General features: G+C 41.4%; 1 protein-coding gene across 4 annotated transcripts in view; it reads left to right on the forward strand.

Annotated features, from left to right (window-relative positions):
• The window catches only part of Golga3 (golgin A3), a 49414-nt gene extending 36206 nt beyond the window's left edge, over positions 1–13208 (forward strand). For all 4 annotated transcript variants that reach the window (XM_040731434.1, XM_040731436.1, XM_040731437.1 and 1 more), the window contains 7 exons: positions 1725–1841; positions 4593–4732; positions 5379–5511; positions 5671–5793; positions 7983–8144; positions 8791–8954; positions 9634–13208. In XM_040731434.1, the coding sequence (XP_040587368.1) occupies positions 1725–1841; positions 4593–4732; positions 5379–5511; positions 5671–5793; positions 7983–8144; positions 8791–8954; positions 9634–9805 (1011 nt within the window). In that variant the 3' untranslated portion in view covers positions 9806–13208. The remainder of the gene's footprint in view (positions 1–1724; positions 1842–4592; positions 4733–5378; positions 5512–5670; positions 5794–7982; positions 8145–8790; positions 8955–9633) is intronic.
• Positions 13209–16267: the final 3059 nt, after the last annotated feature.

Consider the following 16267-nt stretch of genomic DNA (forward strand, 5'->3'; position numbering starts at 1 on the left):
GCATGGCAGTTTCTTATCTGTAACACCCCCCCCACACACACACACACACTGTAAAAATAAAAATCAAAAAGCAGATCACATATTTCCAACATATAATGGCACAGGATATACATTACCATTCCAAAACACAGGGAAGGGAGCATAATAAGGAAATGTTGGACCAAAGGAAGACCAAAACCAGCTGGGCAAACTCCAAACTTCATCTCTATGTCTGCTGTCAAAGTGCTCTCCACATCTCCATTCTGTTCAGCTTTGTTGACTGCAACACACTTTTCTCTTGGGCTGTTTTCACTCCCTGTTACCAGCTCTTCTTCCCGTGACTCTGGCATTTCTAACATCTTGGGTTCTCCAAGATGTAGTTGTATGCTGCAACTACATAGCTTCACACAATGGCCTCTCCACTAGCCCTTCCTTCAGTGACACCCCTGACACATGCCTGGTCTCAGTGGCTGTACTTAGACAATGAGGCAACTTCTACAACCTGTTTCTTCTATCTTTAACTCTAATGCCAGAACCACCTGGCTGAAGCTGCCAAGTTCTGCTGCTTATGGGGGCTGGTACTTGGCCCCCTTGTTTAATTACATCTTCACCAGCTTTCTGTTTTCCTTGTTGCCTAAGCTTGGCTGTCCTTGAACTTGGTCTTTATACCAGACTGACCTCAAACTCAGATCCTCCAGCCTGTGCTTTCCCAGTGCTGGGATTAAAAAAGAAAGCACCACCACACCCAGCTTTATTAGCTTTTCTTTCATTCCTTCACACAAGTTGGGAACTCAGATGGGTGAAATCTTAATCTGTTTATCTCCCTGAACAAAGAACTTAGCTTTCTGGTGCTCCTTTTCTCCCCAAAATGCACATTTTGTAATTTACTATGCTCAGCTTGCTACTTTTCATTATAAATCTTCATTAGAGTTACCACAAATATCCACAAGACAGAGTCTATACTAAGCTGTTTTGAGATTACTTCTGCCAAGGAAATTAATCCAACATTCTTCACTTTAGCCTTAGTAGAGTCTTCAGACAAGGGCAAAAGGCAGCTATCTTCATCAAAATATCACAAGAACCATCTCTAAGCAACATACTAAAACTTCTTTAAAACCTCTTGAGTGAGCCACTGACAGTTCAAATCCTTAGCACCTCTGTTTTCCATGCTCCTACTAGTATGGTTTATTAAGTGTCACTTAAAGCATTCCACTGCTTAAAAGTCCATATTACTCCAAACAAAAGCATGGTCAGTCCTGTCATAACAATACCCCAGTCCCTGGTATCAACTTCTGTCTCAGGTTTTTATTGATGTGAAGATACATCATGACCATGGCCACTCTTATAAAGAGAACATTTAAATGAGGGTGGCTTGCTTACAGTTTCAGAGGTTCAGTCCATTATGATCATGAAAGGGAACTTGGAAGTGTACAGGCAGACATGGTGTTGGAGCTGAGAGTGCTGCATCTTGCAAGCAACAGAAGTGGACTGACTATTACACTGAGGGAAGCCTGAGGAAAAAAGAGATCTCAAGGCCCATCCTCCCAGTGACACAGTTCCTCTAACAAGGCCACACCTCCTAATAGTGCCACTCTCTCTGGGGTCCATTTTCTTTCAGACCACCATACCATCCTACTGGGCCCCACATGGTGGCTGACTGTAGAGGATCCTGAATTATATTTCAGATTGTATAGGGGCTTGGGATTGATATCATTCCTTATTCATCCTTTTATAATGTCATACAGGTGCAGGCAGTTTTACAGCGCAAAGAGGAAGAGGATCGCCAGATGAAGCAACTTGTCGAAGCCTTACAAGCCTCATTAGAGAAAGAAAGGATGAAAGTAAACAGCATGAAGGAACAGGTATGTGGTCAGCTTCAAATTGATAGGACCTTCCAGGAGATGTAGACTATGGGGTGCCCTTCACGTGTAGTTTGTTTCTAAGGACTGGGTTATTATGACAGACTGCAGAGAACATTGTTTCTTTGTAGAAAATGGCATTAAATGACTAGCAGTGAGGACTGTGAAGGACAGACTGAGCCACCCATATATATGCACATTAGTCTTCGCTAGGAAAAGAACTCTCTGTAAAGTTTAAAAAGCACATTTTGCATTTGTACATACTCATGTAATCCCAGTATTTAGAAGACTGAAGCAGGAGGATCCTGACTTCAAAGCCAGCTTGAGCTGTATGTAGAGAGTAAGTGTATGCATGTGCGCGTGCATGCATGGGTGCAATTTTGTGTGTGTGTGTGTGTGTGTGTGTGTGTGTTAGTTTTAAAAGCGATCTTGTAGTCATGCATGGTGGCACACGCCTTTAATCCCAGCACTCAGGAGGCAGAGGCAGGCAGATCTCTGAGGGTTTGAGTACAGCCTATTCTACAGAGTGAGTTCTGGGACAGCCAGGGTGGTTATACAGAAAAACCCTGTCTCAAAAATAAAAGCAGTCCTTTTTTTCCCTCTTATTGAAAACAATTTTTTTCATACACTCTATTCTAATCATGCTTTTCCCCTAACTCCCACCTACCCAGCTACACACACACACACACACACACACACACACACACACACACACACACACGAAACACACAGAACAAAATCAGAGTTCGATTCCCAGCAACCACATGGTGTTTCACAGCCATCTGTAATAAGAACTGGTGCCCTCTTCTGGCCTGCAGGCATACATGCAGACAGATCAAATACATACATACATACATTTTTTTTTTGGTTTTTCGAGACGGTATTGTTTTGGAGACTGTCCTGGAACTCGCTTTGTAGAGCAGGCTGGCCTCGAACTCACAGAGATCCGCCTGCCTCTGCCTCCCGAGTGCAGGGATTAAAGGCGTGCACCACCAACGCCCAGTTTACATACCTTTTCACAGTAGATATAACCACTCTGGCTATTGGTTATAAAGAAAATTACTTTACCCAGGTGTGGTATTGCATGTCTTTAATCCCATCACTCAGGAAGAACTCTGAGTTGGAGGCCAGCCTGGTCTACATAGTGAGTTCCAGAATACCCAGGTTATATAAACTCTGTCTGACATACATACATCTTTAGAAGAGAAAAGAATCCACAAAACATTATGAGATTTTTAAAAGTCTGAAAAATAACATTGAGTTCATTTTGTGTTGACTAACTACTCCTGAGCATGGGTCCTGACCTGAGGTGTGGTTAATATGCCCAATGAGATTCCATTGAAGAAAACTAATTTTTTTCTTAAGTGGGTATAATTGACAGTTTTCTTGGTTAGGAGTGGGACCCCCCTGTGTCTTAGCCCTCCTCACTTAGACCCTGTCTGGCTTAAACCGCAGACTGTGTGTGCTGCCAGTCTCTGTGAGTTCCTTTGTGCCCCACTTCTGTTGTGTCTGGAAGACATCACCCATCCTCTCTGGTTCCCCTCCCCTCTTCTGAGTGTCTATCTCCCTGAGCCCTGCAGGGAGGGGTTTAATGAAGACAACTGATTTAGGACTGAGTACTCCAAAGTTTCTCGCTCTCTGGACATTGTCCAGTTGTGGCTCTCTGTGTTGGTGCTTGTCTTTTTTTTTTTTTTAATGTGCATTGCCGTTTTGCCTGCATGTATGTCCATGTGAAGATATCAGATCCACTGCAACTGGAGCTACAGACACACCTGTGGGCCACCATGTGGATACTGGGAACTGAACCCGGGTCTTCTGAAGAGCAGCCAGTGCTCTTAACTGATGAGTCATCTCTCTAAGCCACCTGTAAATTGAATCATTCTCATCTTAAAAGCAGTCTTTTGGTTTTGGTTTTTTTGTTGTTGTTGTTGTTTTTGTTTTTTTGAGACAGGGTTTCTCTGTGACTTTGGAGGCTGTCCTGGAACTAGCTCTTGTAGACCAGACTGGTCTCGAACTCAGAGATCTGCCTGCCTCTGTCTCCAGAGTGCTGGGATTAAAGGTGTGCACCACCACCACCACCACCACCACCACCACCACCACCACCCAGCTTAAGCAGTCATTTTTAAATGGAAACAACTTGAACAAAAAAATCTGTGACAAAATTTTAAGGCCCATTTAAATAAAAGTATATAGAGTACATTGAATAACTAATGATACTATTGATACCTTCTTTTTTCTTTTTTGCAGTGAACTCTGGGCCCCTAAAGTGCTAGGCACTAACTCTACCACTCAGCCAGATACCAGCTGTAGTTGTTTGTCTAACTGACATTTCTCAATTATTTAAAAGGGAAATGGAAACTTTTTCTTATGCATTCAAGAGTTTGCTTGAAAATCTTGAGAGAATCTATTGTTGATGCTGAAAATCAACAAATGTTCAGAGGAGGCCAATTACATTGTAAATAGAATTAAATCTTTTTTACAATTAGGTGGAAATTTAAAAATTAGGAATAAACTGATAATACACATATAGTTGAGGAGTACAAAACCTACTAACACTAAGAAAACTTGAGTAAATCTTTTCACTCAGCAGACCAGTTATATGTCACTGGTCCACTATGTGCTGAACTTTAGTAAAGCCAGGTACCTTCACTTTTATCTGTAAGTTGATCTTGAGAGAAAAAGTCAGTGTTGCCACTTGGTATTCCATCAGACTTCTGGCGTTCATTATGGTACAGCTCCCTTGCTTTCTTCTAGATGGCTGCTGCCAAGGTAGAAGCTGGACACAACCGCCGCCACTTTAAGGCAGCTACACTGGAGCTGAGTGAGGTGAAGAAGGAGCTGCAGGCAAAGGAACACCTGGTACAGACACTGCAGGCTCAGGCCGATGAGCTTCAGTGAGTACCTGATGCTTGCGCAGGGACACCCAAGGGTGACCATGGTGACCTCATGACCACTGTTCATATAGCACTTCAGAGCTTTTGGGGTTTTCTTTCATCTTTAATTCACTTTGAATCTCACAGCAAGTGTCATCTGTCTTTCCCTAGGGTGCCAAGTACTTTAGGAACATGTCAAAAGAACAGTTATCTGTTATCTGACTCGTCTCAGGAAGCCTGAGCTTAACCTTAACCCAGCTCTCCCTTGACTTCTTCCTGGAATAAAAAGAATGTCCATTTGAGCACTCAATTCAAGGATATCCTAAATATTCAGAGATTCATAGTAGTTCCACAGTAATGCCAACATCAACTTAGACATGTGGAAAGGGGCAGAGCAAACTTCTACAGCAGCCCCAGAGGTCTGTTTATAGTGTTATGGAAATATCTAACAGCACCCTAATCAGAGTTTTGTGAATAGACTGTGTCTCCCAAGGTACAAAGGGCTTTCTCTGCAGGGTTAGTGGAGGTAGAGCATTGGAAGTACTTAACGGTGTCTACATCTAGTGGTAAGGAGTCTTTACCATGGATAGCATTGGGGACAAACTGAGAGTTTTGTCATTTTTATTTTTAACCTGTTTGTTTGCTTGCTTGTTTGTTTAAATGCCAGAATTCAAGAGGGAAAGCATTCTCAAGAAATAGTACAATTCCAGACTGAGCTGGCAGAAGCTAGAACCCGCCTCCAGTTCCTACAGAAGCAGTTGGATGAGCAGATGAGCCAGCAGCCCACAGGGAGCCAAGAGGTAACAGCTAGGTTCTTGCTGCCCTGTCTGTTGAGACAGAAATTATATTTTTTTCTAAATGTAATACTAAAAGAGGAGTAGAAATTCCTTAGAACTGTTTTACAGTATAAGGTACCATTTTAAAATTGTGTTAGTCAGTCATGTGCTGCCTTCTTTTAGATGGAAAATCTCAAATGGGAATTGGATCAGAAAGAACGAGAAATTCAATCTCTGAAGCAACAGCTTGACTTGACAGAGCAACATGGCAAGAAAGAGCTAGAGAGTACACAGCAGACATTGCAGGTTGGTGCTATCCATGTTCCCAGCCCTGGGTCTGGGTGGAAAGGGTGCAGTCCCTGGCTGCTGAATACCTGCCAGGCCAAGTGTTACAAGAGCACTGACCTGGATCACCCTCGAGGCTCCCCCCTCTTGGCTCCACCTCACCGCCGAGATATGAAGATACTGTCTCCATTTTAGAATGAGATTCAGCATGCTTATCTGGTTCAGTTTACACAGCTGGATGGAGGAGAAACTGAGACAAATCCAAACACTATCCCTCTGTTAAGATTCATGAAGTATACAGGAACATGCTGTGTTAGGTCTAGTGAGTAGTGTGTCCATATGCAGTGTGTGGTTAGTTTATGATCAATGTGTCCCTGAAGGCTCAAACGACTAGTGTTTTCTACTCAGTGGAGAAAGGACCAGAAACAACTTGCAAATATTTCTTACTTGTTTAAAAAAGAAAGAAAAGAAAAAGAACAGCCGGGCGTTGGTGGCGCATGCCTTTAATCCCAGCACTTGGGAGGCAGAGGCAGGTGGATCTCTGTGAGTTCGAGGCCAGCCTGGTCTACAAAGTGAGTTCCAGGACAGACTCCAAAGCCACAGAGAAACCCTGTCTCGAAAAAAAAAAAAAAAAAAGAAAGAAAGAAATAAAAAGAACATGCCTCAGCAGAGTGTGGTGGCACACACCTTTATTCCCAGAAAAAGTGAATTTCTGAGTTCCAGGATAGCATAATCTGAGTTCCAGACACCCAGGGCTACACAGAGAAAAGATATCCTGTCTTGAACCTTCCACCCTGGAAAAAAAAAAGGCTTAAGTCATTAGGTTGGTTTATACTATTTCTTAGGAATGGCTTCACTTGGTCTAATAGCTGACTTTGGAATTTAAAGTTTTTTTTTTTTTTTTTTTGGTTTTTCGAGACAGGGTTTCTCTGTATTGTTTTGGAGGCTGTCCTGGAACTCACTCTGTAGACCAGGCTGGCCTTGAACTCACAGAGATCCGCCTGCCTCTGTGTCCCGAGTGCAGGGATTAAAGGCGTGCGCCACCCACACCCTGCTGGAATTTAAAGATTCTTGGGGCTAGCTGTGGCTGTGCACATACTGCTGTTTGGAAAAGGCTCTGTGTTAAGTGTCAAGAGTGCTGGGGTGATGCTCTTGCAGACACCATGGGTTTGGTTTCCAGCACTCACATAGCAGCTCACAACTTCCTATAATTGCAGCTCCAGGAAAGTCAACACCCTCTTTTGGCCTCTGAAGGCTCTTGCATGTTCACATAAACATACCTAAGCACTCACCTATAAATCAACCAGTCAATTTGAAAATAATGTTAAGAATTGGACCTGGAGCAGGGCGTTGGTGGTGCATGCCTTTAATCCCTGCACTCGGGAGGCAGAGTAAGGCGGATCTCTGTGAGTTCAAGGTCAGCCTGGTCTACAGAGAGAGTTCCAGGACAGCCTCCAAAGCAATACAGTGAAACCCTGTTTCAAAAAAAAAAAAAAAAAAAAAAAAAGAGTTGGACCTGGAGAGATGGCTCAGCAGTTCAAAGCTCTTGTTATTCTTCCAGAGGACTCAAGTTCAGTTTCTAACACCACATAGGACAGTTCACAACCATATGTAACTCTAGCTCCAGAGAATCCATCTCTTTGGCCTTCACCTGCATTATGTGCACATAACCCTCACACAGACATACATACACATAATAAAAAATACAATATTTTTTAAAGTCATGAGTTTGATTCTAATGAACTTGTCAGTGCCTAGGTAACTATAGAAGAAATTTCTGAGATGAAAATATAACTCATCATAACAAAAAATAAGTCCTTAAAACTGACGTACAAATTAACATCTTAAAGTGTGTTTTAAGATTTTTGTTATTTTTGTTTGTTGTTTTTTGAGACAGGATTTCTCTGTGTAGCTTTGGGTATCCTGGAACTCACTCTGTAGACCAGGCTGGCCTCGAACTCAGAGATCTGCCAGCCTCTGCCTGCTGAGTGTTGGAATTAAAGGTATGCTACTACTGCCAGGCTAAGATGCTTGTTTTTTGAGACAGGCTCTTATGCAGCCCAGGCTGACCTTAAACTCGCTATGTAGCTAAAACTGGCCTTGAGCCTTCTGAGCCTCACCAGTACTGGGGTTATGAGCATGTGCCTCTCACTATGCCAAGTATTTACGATCTTTCAGATTAAAAAAAAATTATTGATCACTTTCCTTAGACTATCAAATCTGAGTTGGAAATGGTACAGGAAGATCTGTCTGAGACCCAGAAGGATAAGTTTATGCTTCAAGCAAAAGTGTCTGAACTGAAGAACAACATGAAAACTCTTCTGCAGCAGAACCAACAACTCAAGCTGGATCTCCGCCGTGGTGCAGCCAAGGTAGGATTTAGGTTACATCCCTTACAGGTTAACTGTCTATTTCATTTAAATTTGTTTGGGCAGGAGATTGGCAGGTTTCTAGTCATTCACCGACCAACTAATACATTTAACCAACACTGAACACTGCTGTGCACAAAGGTCATAGAGAAATTTTCTTGGAAAGTGGGCCAAGACATTTTATTTTATTTTATTTTCTAACAAAATTTTTTCTCTTCTTGAATACACATCATCTTGTTGTAATACTATTTTAAACTAATGAGCACATACCTCATGCTATTATCAACTCTGCTGGAGAGTTCAAATAGCTGGCAGATTTTTTTTTCTTTTTTTGCACAGTCTATGTAAATATTGCCTATCTTAGGGAAGCTTAAAGTATGGGCTTGTCTCTTGGGAGACTCCCACAAGAGAGCTCTAATGCAGTGTTTAGTTTTTTCTCCTGAGGGTTGGGCACAAGTGGTTTGTGCTTAACTATGTAAATTAGGATTACTGGACCAGATAGTATTTCTTAACCCACTTACTGTTAGACTGTCTATAGATCTGACAGTCAGTCCTCTTTTCAACAGGGGGACATGGAAGCAGGGGTTACTTGTCATAGTAGAGAGTGAGGAGGTCTGTAGAGGGGCTAATGATGTGCTTTTACAAACAGAAGAAAGAACCAAAAGGTGAATCCAACTCCTCCAGCCCTGCAACACCCATCAAGATACCAGACTGCCCTGTCCCAGCCTCATTGCTTGAGGAGCTGCTGAGGCCCCCACCTGCTGTGAGCAAGGAACCCCTCAAGAATCTCAACAGCTGTTTGCAGCAGCTCAAGTATGATCTGTTTCCTATGCCCCATTTTGTTCAGTCTTTAAACATGACATGTTTTTTCTTGGGTGTGTGTGGGGGGGAGTCTTTCCTGGTGTTTGTTGAGTACCTGTGTCTCTGAAGCTCTTATGAAGTAAAGGCTTTTTACTGGCAGAACTTCCAGGGTCCATGTTGTAAGGTGAAAATAGTTAAGTAAACTTATCTTGGTGGGCCCTTAAAAGGTCAGGTGTTATACCTGTCCCCTATAGACTGGGCCTCCTAGCTTAGGACAGTAGAGGCCAGCATCATGGATTTTATATATATATAACACATAGGACCCTGACAGCCAGGTGACCTTATGAGGGGATACTACGTGTGACAATGGACTCAGGTGATGGTTTCCAGATAGCAACTTGATAAGCATCAGACTTTTTTCATGATTCTGATAGAAGCACCTCTCAGAAAACAGAAACCTGTGCTAGATTACTTGCTGGCTTCTGCCCAGAGTGGAAAAAAAATTCCAGGAACTTTTGCCTTGACTCCAGCTGATTTTGCTGGACTATGATATATTTATTGATCTTTGAGAGAACCACATATGGTGGTGAGCCCACTGCATCCTTTGTAGCTTGTTAGAAAGGTATGGCTAGTGGTTCTATCTGGTCCTTGTATGATTTAGGGTTTCTTCTGCCTTCTTTCATCTCCTCAGACACGAAATGGACAGTCTGCAGCGCCAGATGGAAGAGCACACCATCACTGTGCATGAGTCCCTGTCTTCGTGGGCTCAAGTAGAAGCTGCCCCAGCAGAGCATGCCCACCCCAGAGGAGACACAAAACCACATAGTCAAAACAATGTTCCCACAGAAGGGCTGGGCCAATGACTACTTGTTCTCATCACCAAGTATTTGTGACTGCTGAAAGAATATTCTTTTGTCAATATTATTTATTTGATTATGTGCTCTGGTGGTTCTATGTTTTTTGAGAGATGAGATTTAAATTTCCCTCTACCTTTTATCAAGGATTAAAATAATTGAATGAGGCAAGGATTAAAGAAATAGTCATTTTAAACAACTAGCTTTTCCCGTGAAATGACCAAATCTTAAAAACATCACCAGTGTTTGGATCACTGGTGAAATCAGAATGTCTGTCTTAACAGTTAGTTGCAGAAGAAAGGATCTTGTGTGTGGCTATAGACATACTTTAGGGTGTTGTCAGGAACTTGTTCATATCAGGCACTATCTAGAGTGGGTTTAGTAGGCACCAGCACCTAGAGATCTTTACTGTCACACTCATTAAGACCTTTACTTTCCTATAGAAACAAATTTTTATTTGCACCTTTTGTTTTTTATTTCATTCGTTTTTCAAACTATCCTACTATAGGATGTATATATAAATATTGAAAGTCTTTTTAAAAAGCATATGCCTATATTATTTAAAGACCTAATTGTCTTCCTGATTGCCTTTTGAAAATTTAATACTGAGAAACAGTGTACATGTAGCTTTAGGGATTATCAGTAAAAAAATGTAATTTAAGAAATATAACTTATTTTCTATGCATCCTAAAACCAAATACTCTTGCACAGAAAGAGTTGTTTTAGTCTTTTTATTTCTGAGGGTCTTTCCTGCCAGCATCTCCATGATTTCTTAACACTGACCTCTCTGATCTGTGGCCTTATGTGATTCCATTCACTTCGGCTTACCAACAGACATAGCCAGTCAGGCCTTGAGTTAGCAGTGGATAGAAGATCTCCAAGGTCTTCTCATATTGACTTGACATTTGGAGAGCACAGGAAGAGGGAAAAAAGCAGGAGAGAAGGCAGCCTTGGTCTGTGTCTGGGTTATAGGCTACATCCATTGTGTCCCAAAGATGGTATTAATGGGGCACTGTGAATATCTGTCAGTGTCTGGACATCTATTAAACACTGGTATTACTAGGAGTCAGAATAATATATGAGAAAAGGTGGGCAGCTGTAGTCTGAGAGACAAGAGGTTCAGAGATAGAAACCTTGTTTAAAGTCAGTGCTAAATACGTGATTTATTGCAATCTGCTTCCCAAATTGTACACTTATACTTCATATATTTATTAGAAGTGTTGAGGTCTTTAATCTTTGTGAAATCTTGTGAAGAAAATTTAAAATAAAGTAGTGGGTTGTGTAATTCATGACTGTAATCCCGGCACTTGGAGGTAGAACCAGGAGGAGAATCAGTTCAAGATCAGTTTTCAGCTACATAGCAAGTTTGAAGCTCAGTTACATGAAACTATGACTTAAAAAGACAAAGCTGGAACAACAACAGCAACAAAAAGATCTGAAATACTAAGTTAGAAGGGAGAGAAAGGCCTGAAAAAGCAAATTCTGGGCATTAGTGATTAGCCCAGGCAGGTGTCTTTTAGTGGGTTTCTTGTCTATTTTGTGGAAAATCAGCTGGGTTTTTTTTTTTAATGTTCTATTAGGAGATTAACTGATATGGGTAAAGTAGAACTTATCACAATGATGTCTGGTGTTTGAAAAATATTCCCAGCAAGTATTGGAACTTTTACAATGTATATAGCATTTGTACAGGGTCAATCTTTTAAAAAAAATGAAAACTTCATTATATATAAATATAACCCTCTTTAAGTTAGAAATTAGGAAAGGATGGTAATTTCCAATTTTATTTATTTTATATTTTAAATTTCAAAACCAAGAAATGGTATGTGGGCTGGGCTTATTCTGTAGCAGAGCTACCCTCTCCTTTGTAGAGAGGTCTTCAAGTGAGTTGTGTTGATTGTGTTGTCTTGGGAAAGGTAAGCTAATTCTGGACTCATTCAAGTAAAAAATTGCTTTCATGTCTTAACCTATTTCTTCCATTGTTTTGTTGTCCCATGTGCATGTACACCCTCAGAAATGGCACTTTCTCTAGGCTTTGTTGTCTACCTTGCAGGTCCTTGGCTAGGTTCCTCTTGGTTTCATGAAAAGTCTAGCATGTCTTGGCTCCATTCTCTATCTTTGTGTACCAATGTGTCTTTTTCTCACATTTGTGGTTCAGAAAGAACTTATATATTGGAGCTGGCATTCTCTTAGGGTTTCTTAAGTCACCTTGAAGTTCAATTTTCAAATTTGCTGTGAATTTAGGTATTGTTTTGTTAGATCGATTGGTTGGTTTTACTTTTTTCCTCCTATTTCTAAGGGACTCCATCTTCCAGAGCTTTTTTTTTGGTTTTTCGAGACAGGGTTTCTCTGTATTGTTTTGGAGGCTGTCTTGGAACTCGCTCTGGAGACCAGGCTGGCCTCGAATTCACAGAGATCCGCCTGCCTCTGTGTCCCGAGTGCAGGGATTAAAGGCGTGCGCCACCAACGCCCGGCTTCCCAGAGCTTATTCTTGGTAAATACAGCTTAAATTACTGTTGCCTATGTAGTCAAAACTTGGAACTTTAGGTTTACTCATGAAATACTGCAGGCACCTGGAGGACTGCTTTTTTAAAGCAGGCTTACCATTGCATAACATTTGTGCATATATGACATATGCAATATAATGTCCTATAGCTGACACCTTGGCTTGCACACTTTATAATATTTATAATAATACTTATTTCCATTTTTTTAACAGAACACATCAGATTGGTGCCATGATCTTACGTTTTCATACTGTTGTAGCAGGCAGTGATTTTGACTGGGTCTACTTGGGTTTGGGGTGCAGGGAACAGGACCTGACCTCTCAAAAGGTAGTCTCAGTGTATGTATCAGAAAACTTGTATTAAATTCTTTCTCCATTTCTAAACATAACTTGTCCCAGTGTGTGGATACTATAAAAGTCATAGGCCTATAGGGTCACCATGACATATTTTCATCTATCTTGAAACAAAAATTAACAGGTGAAGATTCTGGGAGTGAAAGGAACCATCATATTTGAAGAGAAAAAGTCTTGGAACCTTCCAAGGACCCTAATGATAAAGAATAATGCTATGATATGAGATATCCTGAGTCTTACCCTAACCTGCTCAGTGATTTGGAATTCTAGCCAAATCTAATCTATAGTAGTCTTAGGTTCTAACAGGAACCTTGGATTGATGTCTAATTTAGAGGGTCCAAAACTTCAGTGGTTTTTGAGTTCTCATTTCTATAAAAAATTTCCTCACAAGAGTGTCAATCTTCATATTGGGACTTTTCCAGGGAAAACTGTCATCACAGATAACAGACTGTAACTTTAGAAAGGCATGTCAATTTGTTTTTGTTGTTTTGTTTTTTTAATATAAGTGTGCTTGGGAATTCCTTACATTTTATGCAATAAACTATTTTTGGTAAAGGTTTTCATATTTCATTGTGGAGGGCTTCATTTTTAGTACTAGCATTTTGTATATTTGGGAGTAGCTTTCTTAATCTCATGTTGTTTCACACCATTTTAAAAAGTAATTGTGTCCTACCAAAGTTTGAGGTAGGACAGGAAGCTTCACTCCTTGTTGTGTTAGAGCAGCAGAAGTAGCATGTTGACCTTCACTGGCCTGCATCCACCCTGGCCACGAGGAAGCAGCACACATGCAAAAGCATGTGCAGGGAGCAGAGGAGGTTGGGCGTTAGTCTCTGCTGGATTAATTTTCATATCTCAAGCAATTTCTTGTAGTTTTTATTCACCCTTTATTTTTTATCAATACAGACCTAGTTCAGCTAAATGTTATCAATAAGCCACACAGTTTTAATCAAGATGGAAAAGGAGAAGGATTTAGGAAGCTCAGTATTTAAGTCACTAAGGTACTCAAGAAACCTTACAGTTCATGCAGTATTAGGAAGCAGATTATCAGGGAACTATAAAATGGGTTATTTAACAACTCCTGACATCCATGATTGATGTCTTAGTTGGAATTTCCATTACTGTGAAGAGACACCATGACCACAGCAACTCATTTAACTGAAAACATTTAACTGGGGCTGGCTTACAGTTTATAGGTTTAGTTCATTATCGTCTTGGTGAGAAACATGACAACACACAGGCAGACATGGTGCTGGAGAGGAAGCTGAAAGTTCTATATCTGGGAAAAGTGACACTGGGCCTGGCTTGGGCATTTGAAACCTCAAAGTCCACCTGTGACATACTTCCTCTAACAAGGCCACACCTCCAGCAATGCTGCTACCTATCATATCACCACAGTGGATAACCATGATAGTCTTAGAGAGTCCCCAAGCGTAAAAATGGAGGAATTCTTAGAATCTGTGCCATTCGCTACCTTTTGTCCACCTTGGTATAACTTGCACTATCTCTATCCCCATGGCCCTTACAATGGCATGAACCTGGCTCCCAAACACACTGGATGGTGATCTGTTGATAAACTTTCTTCCTGGGAAGATGTGAACAACAATGTAAATTCATGCTGGGGAAATAATGAGTTTATTGGGGTTCTTTACAGAGCACAGGTGAGGGGGTACTTAACAGGAATGCAGACGCACTTGGAAAGACTCTACCCTGCATGGATGCCGGCTTTCCTGTAGCAGCATAGAGAGAGCACCCCTCCTACTCTTCCCCAGTCTATAGACTCTAGCCTCTCCAAATACAACAGATGGTTAGATACTCAGGTGAGTGTTTCATGAGAGGATACAAACAGTTAGGAAACCCAGCTGGGATAATCCTTTTACAAGGGGCACAGCTGAACGCCAATAAATAGTGATTCAGAGAAGAGTCACATAGCACCTTCACAAGCCTTTTGTGTCTGCTGTAGTTGAGCTAGAGTTAGACTTGAAGGCGGCAGTTTTCGCAGCCCAGATTAAGGAAGTGCTTATTCTTCCCCTTAGTCAGAGCTCCAGCCTCTCGTAGGATGGGGTAGCTCTCTGGGTAGAACCATGGATAAACATCTTTTATCTCCCTTTCAGGTAGGTATCTGCAGGAGGTGTTTTGTAGCCTTTCCTTACACATAATATGGGTCAGGAATTAACCTTTACAGTAAAGTAGTCATGTCTTCTTTATGAACATCCTATAGTAATATAACTCTATGGAAGGGCAGCCTTGACTTAGTTACCTCTTGAAGTTTTCTGAACACTAAATACGCATTTCCCTATGCATTCCATTACCCTTTGTCCACCTTTGTATAACTACACTATCTCCATCAGGCAGATCAAAGTATACTTCTCAACACTTAATGCCTCATCATTCTGAAAATAAATCCAGACCTTCCTTGACCTGATGGGCCTGCCTGTTGTTGGCACAGCTATGATCCTTAACCAAGTATTCCTGCGCTGCTGGTTTTCCCAGCTTAGTTATATGGAATTAGTATGTCTCCACCTAAGAATCTCAGACTCACCGATGTTGCTGTTTCCAGTTTACTGAATTCTCAGCCATGGGTTGTTTTCTAAGAGACCAACTGTATATATCTTAATATGTGGCTGAATCTCCACAAGTACAGTACACTTGTGGTAAGTCTTTGGGGTTTTGTTTTTTGTTTTTTTTTTTTTTTTGAGACAGGCTGACCTTGAACTCAAGATCTCGGCTGCCTGAATTTCAAGTAAATGTGTTAGTCACTACATCCAGCTTCTAAGTCTCAGAGAACAATGACCTTTGTTTGTTTGATTTTGGTTTTTCAACGCTTCAGAGGATGTACTGGAACTAGTTCTTGTAGGCCAGCCTAATCTTGAACTTACAGAGATCCGCCTGCCTCTGTCTCCCTAGTGCTGGGATTAAAGGCATTCACCACCACCGCCCAGCTTGTTTGTTGAGGCAGGGTTTCTCTTTGTAGTTTTGGAACTGTCCTGGAACTCACTCTGAAGACCAGGCTGGTCTTGAACTCAGAGATATGTGGTGATATCTTGCTTGTACAAATAAAGTCTGTCTGAAGATCAGAGAATGGAGCTTGCTGATAGCTAACCATAGAGATCTGGAGGTCTGTACAGCTGCCATTCTCTGACTTCAGACAGGTTTTATTTGTACATGCAATATATCACCAAAGTGATCTGCTTGCTTCTGCCTCCCAAGTGCTGGGATTAAAGATGTGCACCACCATGCCCTGCTTAACTGAAATGTATTTAAATCTGCCTTATAAATTCTGGGGTTATAAAAACCATTGGAAATTTATCTTAGCATTTCTCAGTCATCTGGTTGGGTTTTTGTTTCATATGTAGTTCGGCAGGCTTCCCTAAGTCTGTCTTGAGTAGCATCTTTAACTGAAGACATGACTTGAATGGTGTACATCTGACGCTTGGTCAGCTTGTAGACTGATTCTGCATCCTTACCTGCTGGCCACCATACTCTGATATTGAGAATTGGTGTTACCGTCAAGTTCTCACTGGCAGGAAAGCAGGGTGCACATTCCCCAAACAAGCAACCTACACCTTTCTTGATGAAGACCGCTGAAAGTACATGTGTACATGTGATATGCCTCT

Source organism: Mesocricetus auratus, unplaced genomic scaffold, assembly GCF_017639785.1.
Source record: "Mesocricetus auratus isolate SY011 unplaced genomic scaffold, BCM_Maur_2.0 Super-Scaffold_100025, whole genome shotgun sequence".
NCBI lineage: Eukaryota > Metazoa > Chordata > Mammalia > Rodentia > Cricetidae > Mesocricetus > Mesocricetus auratus.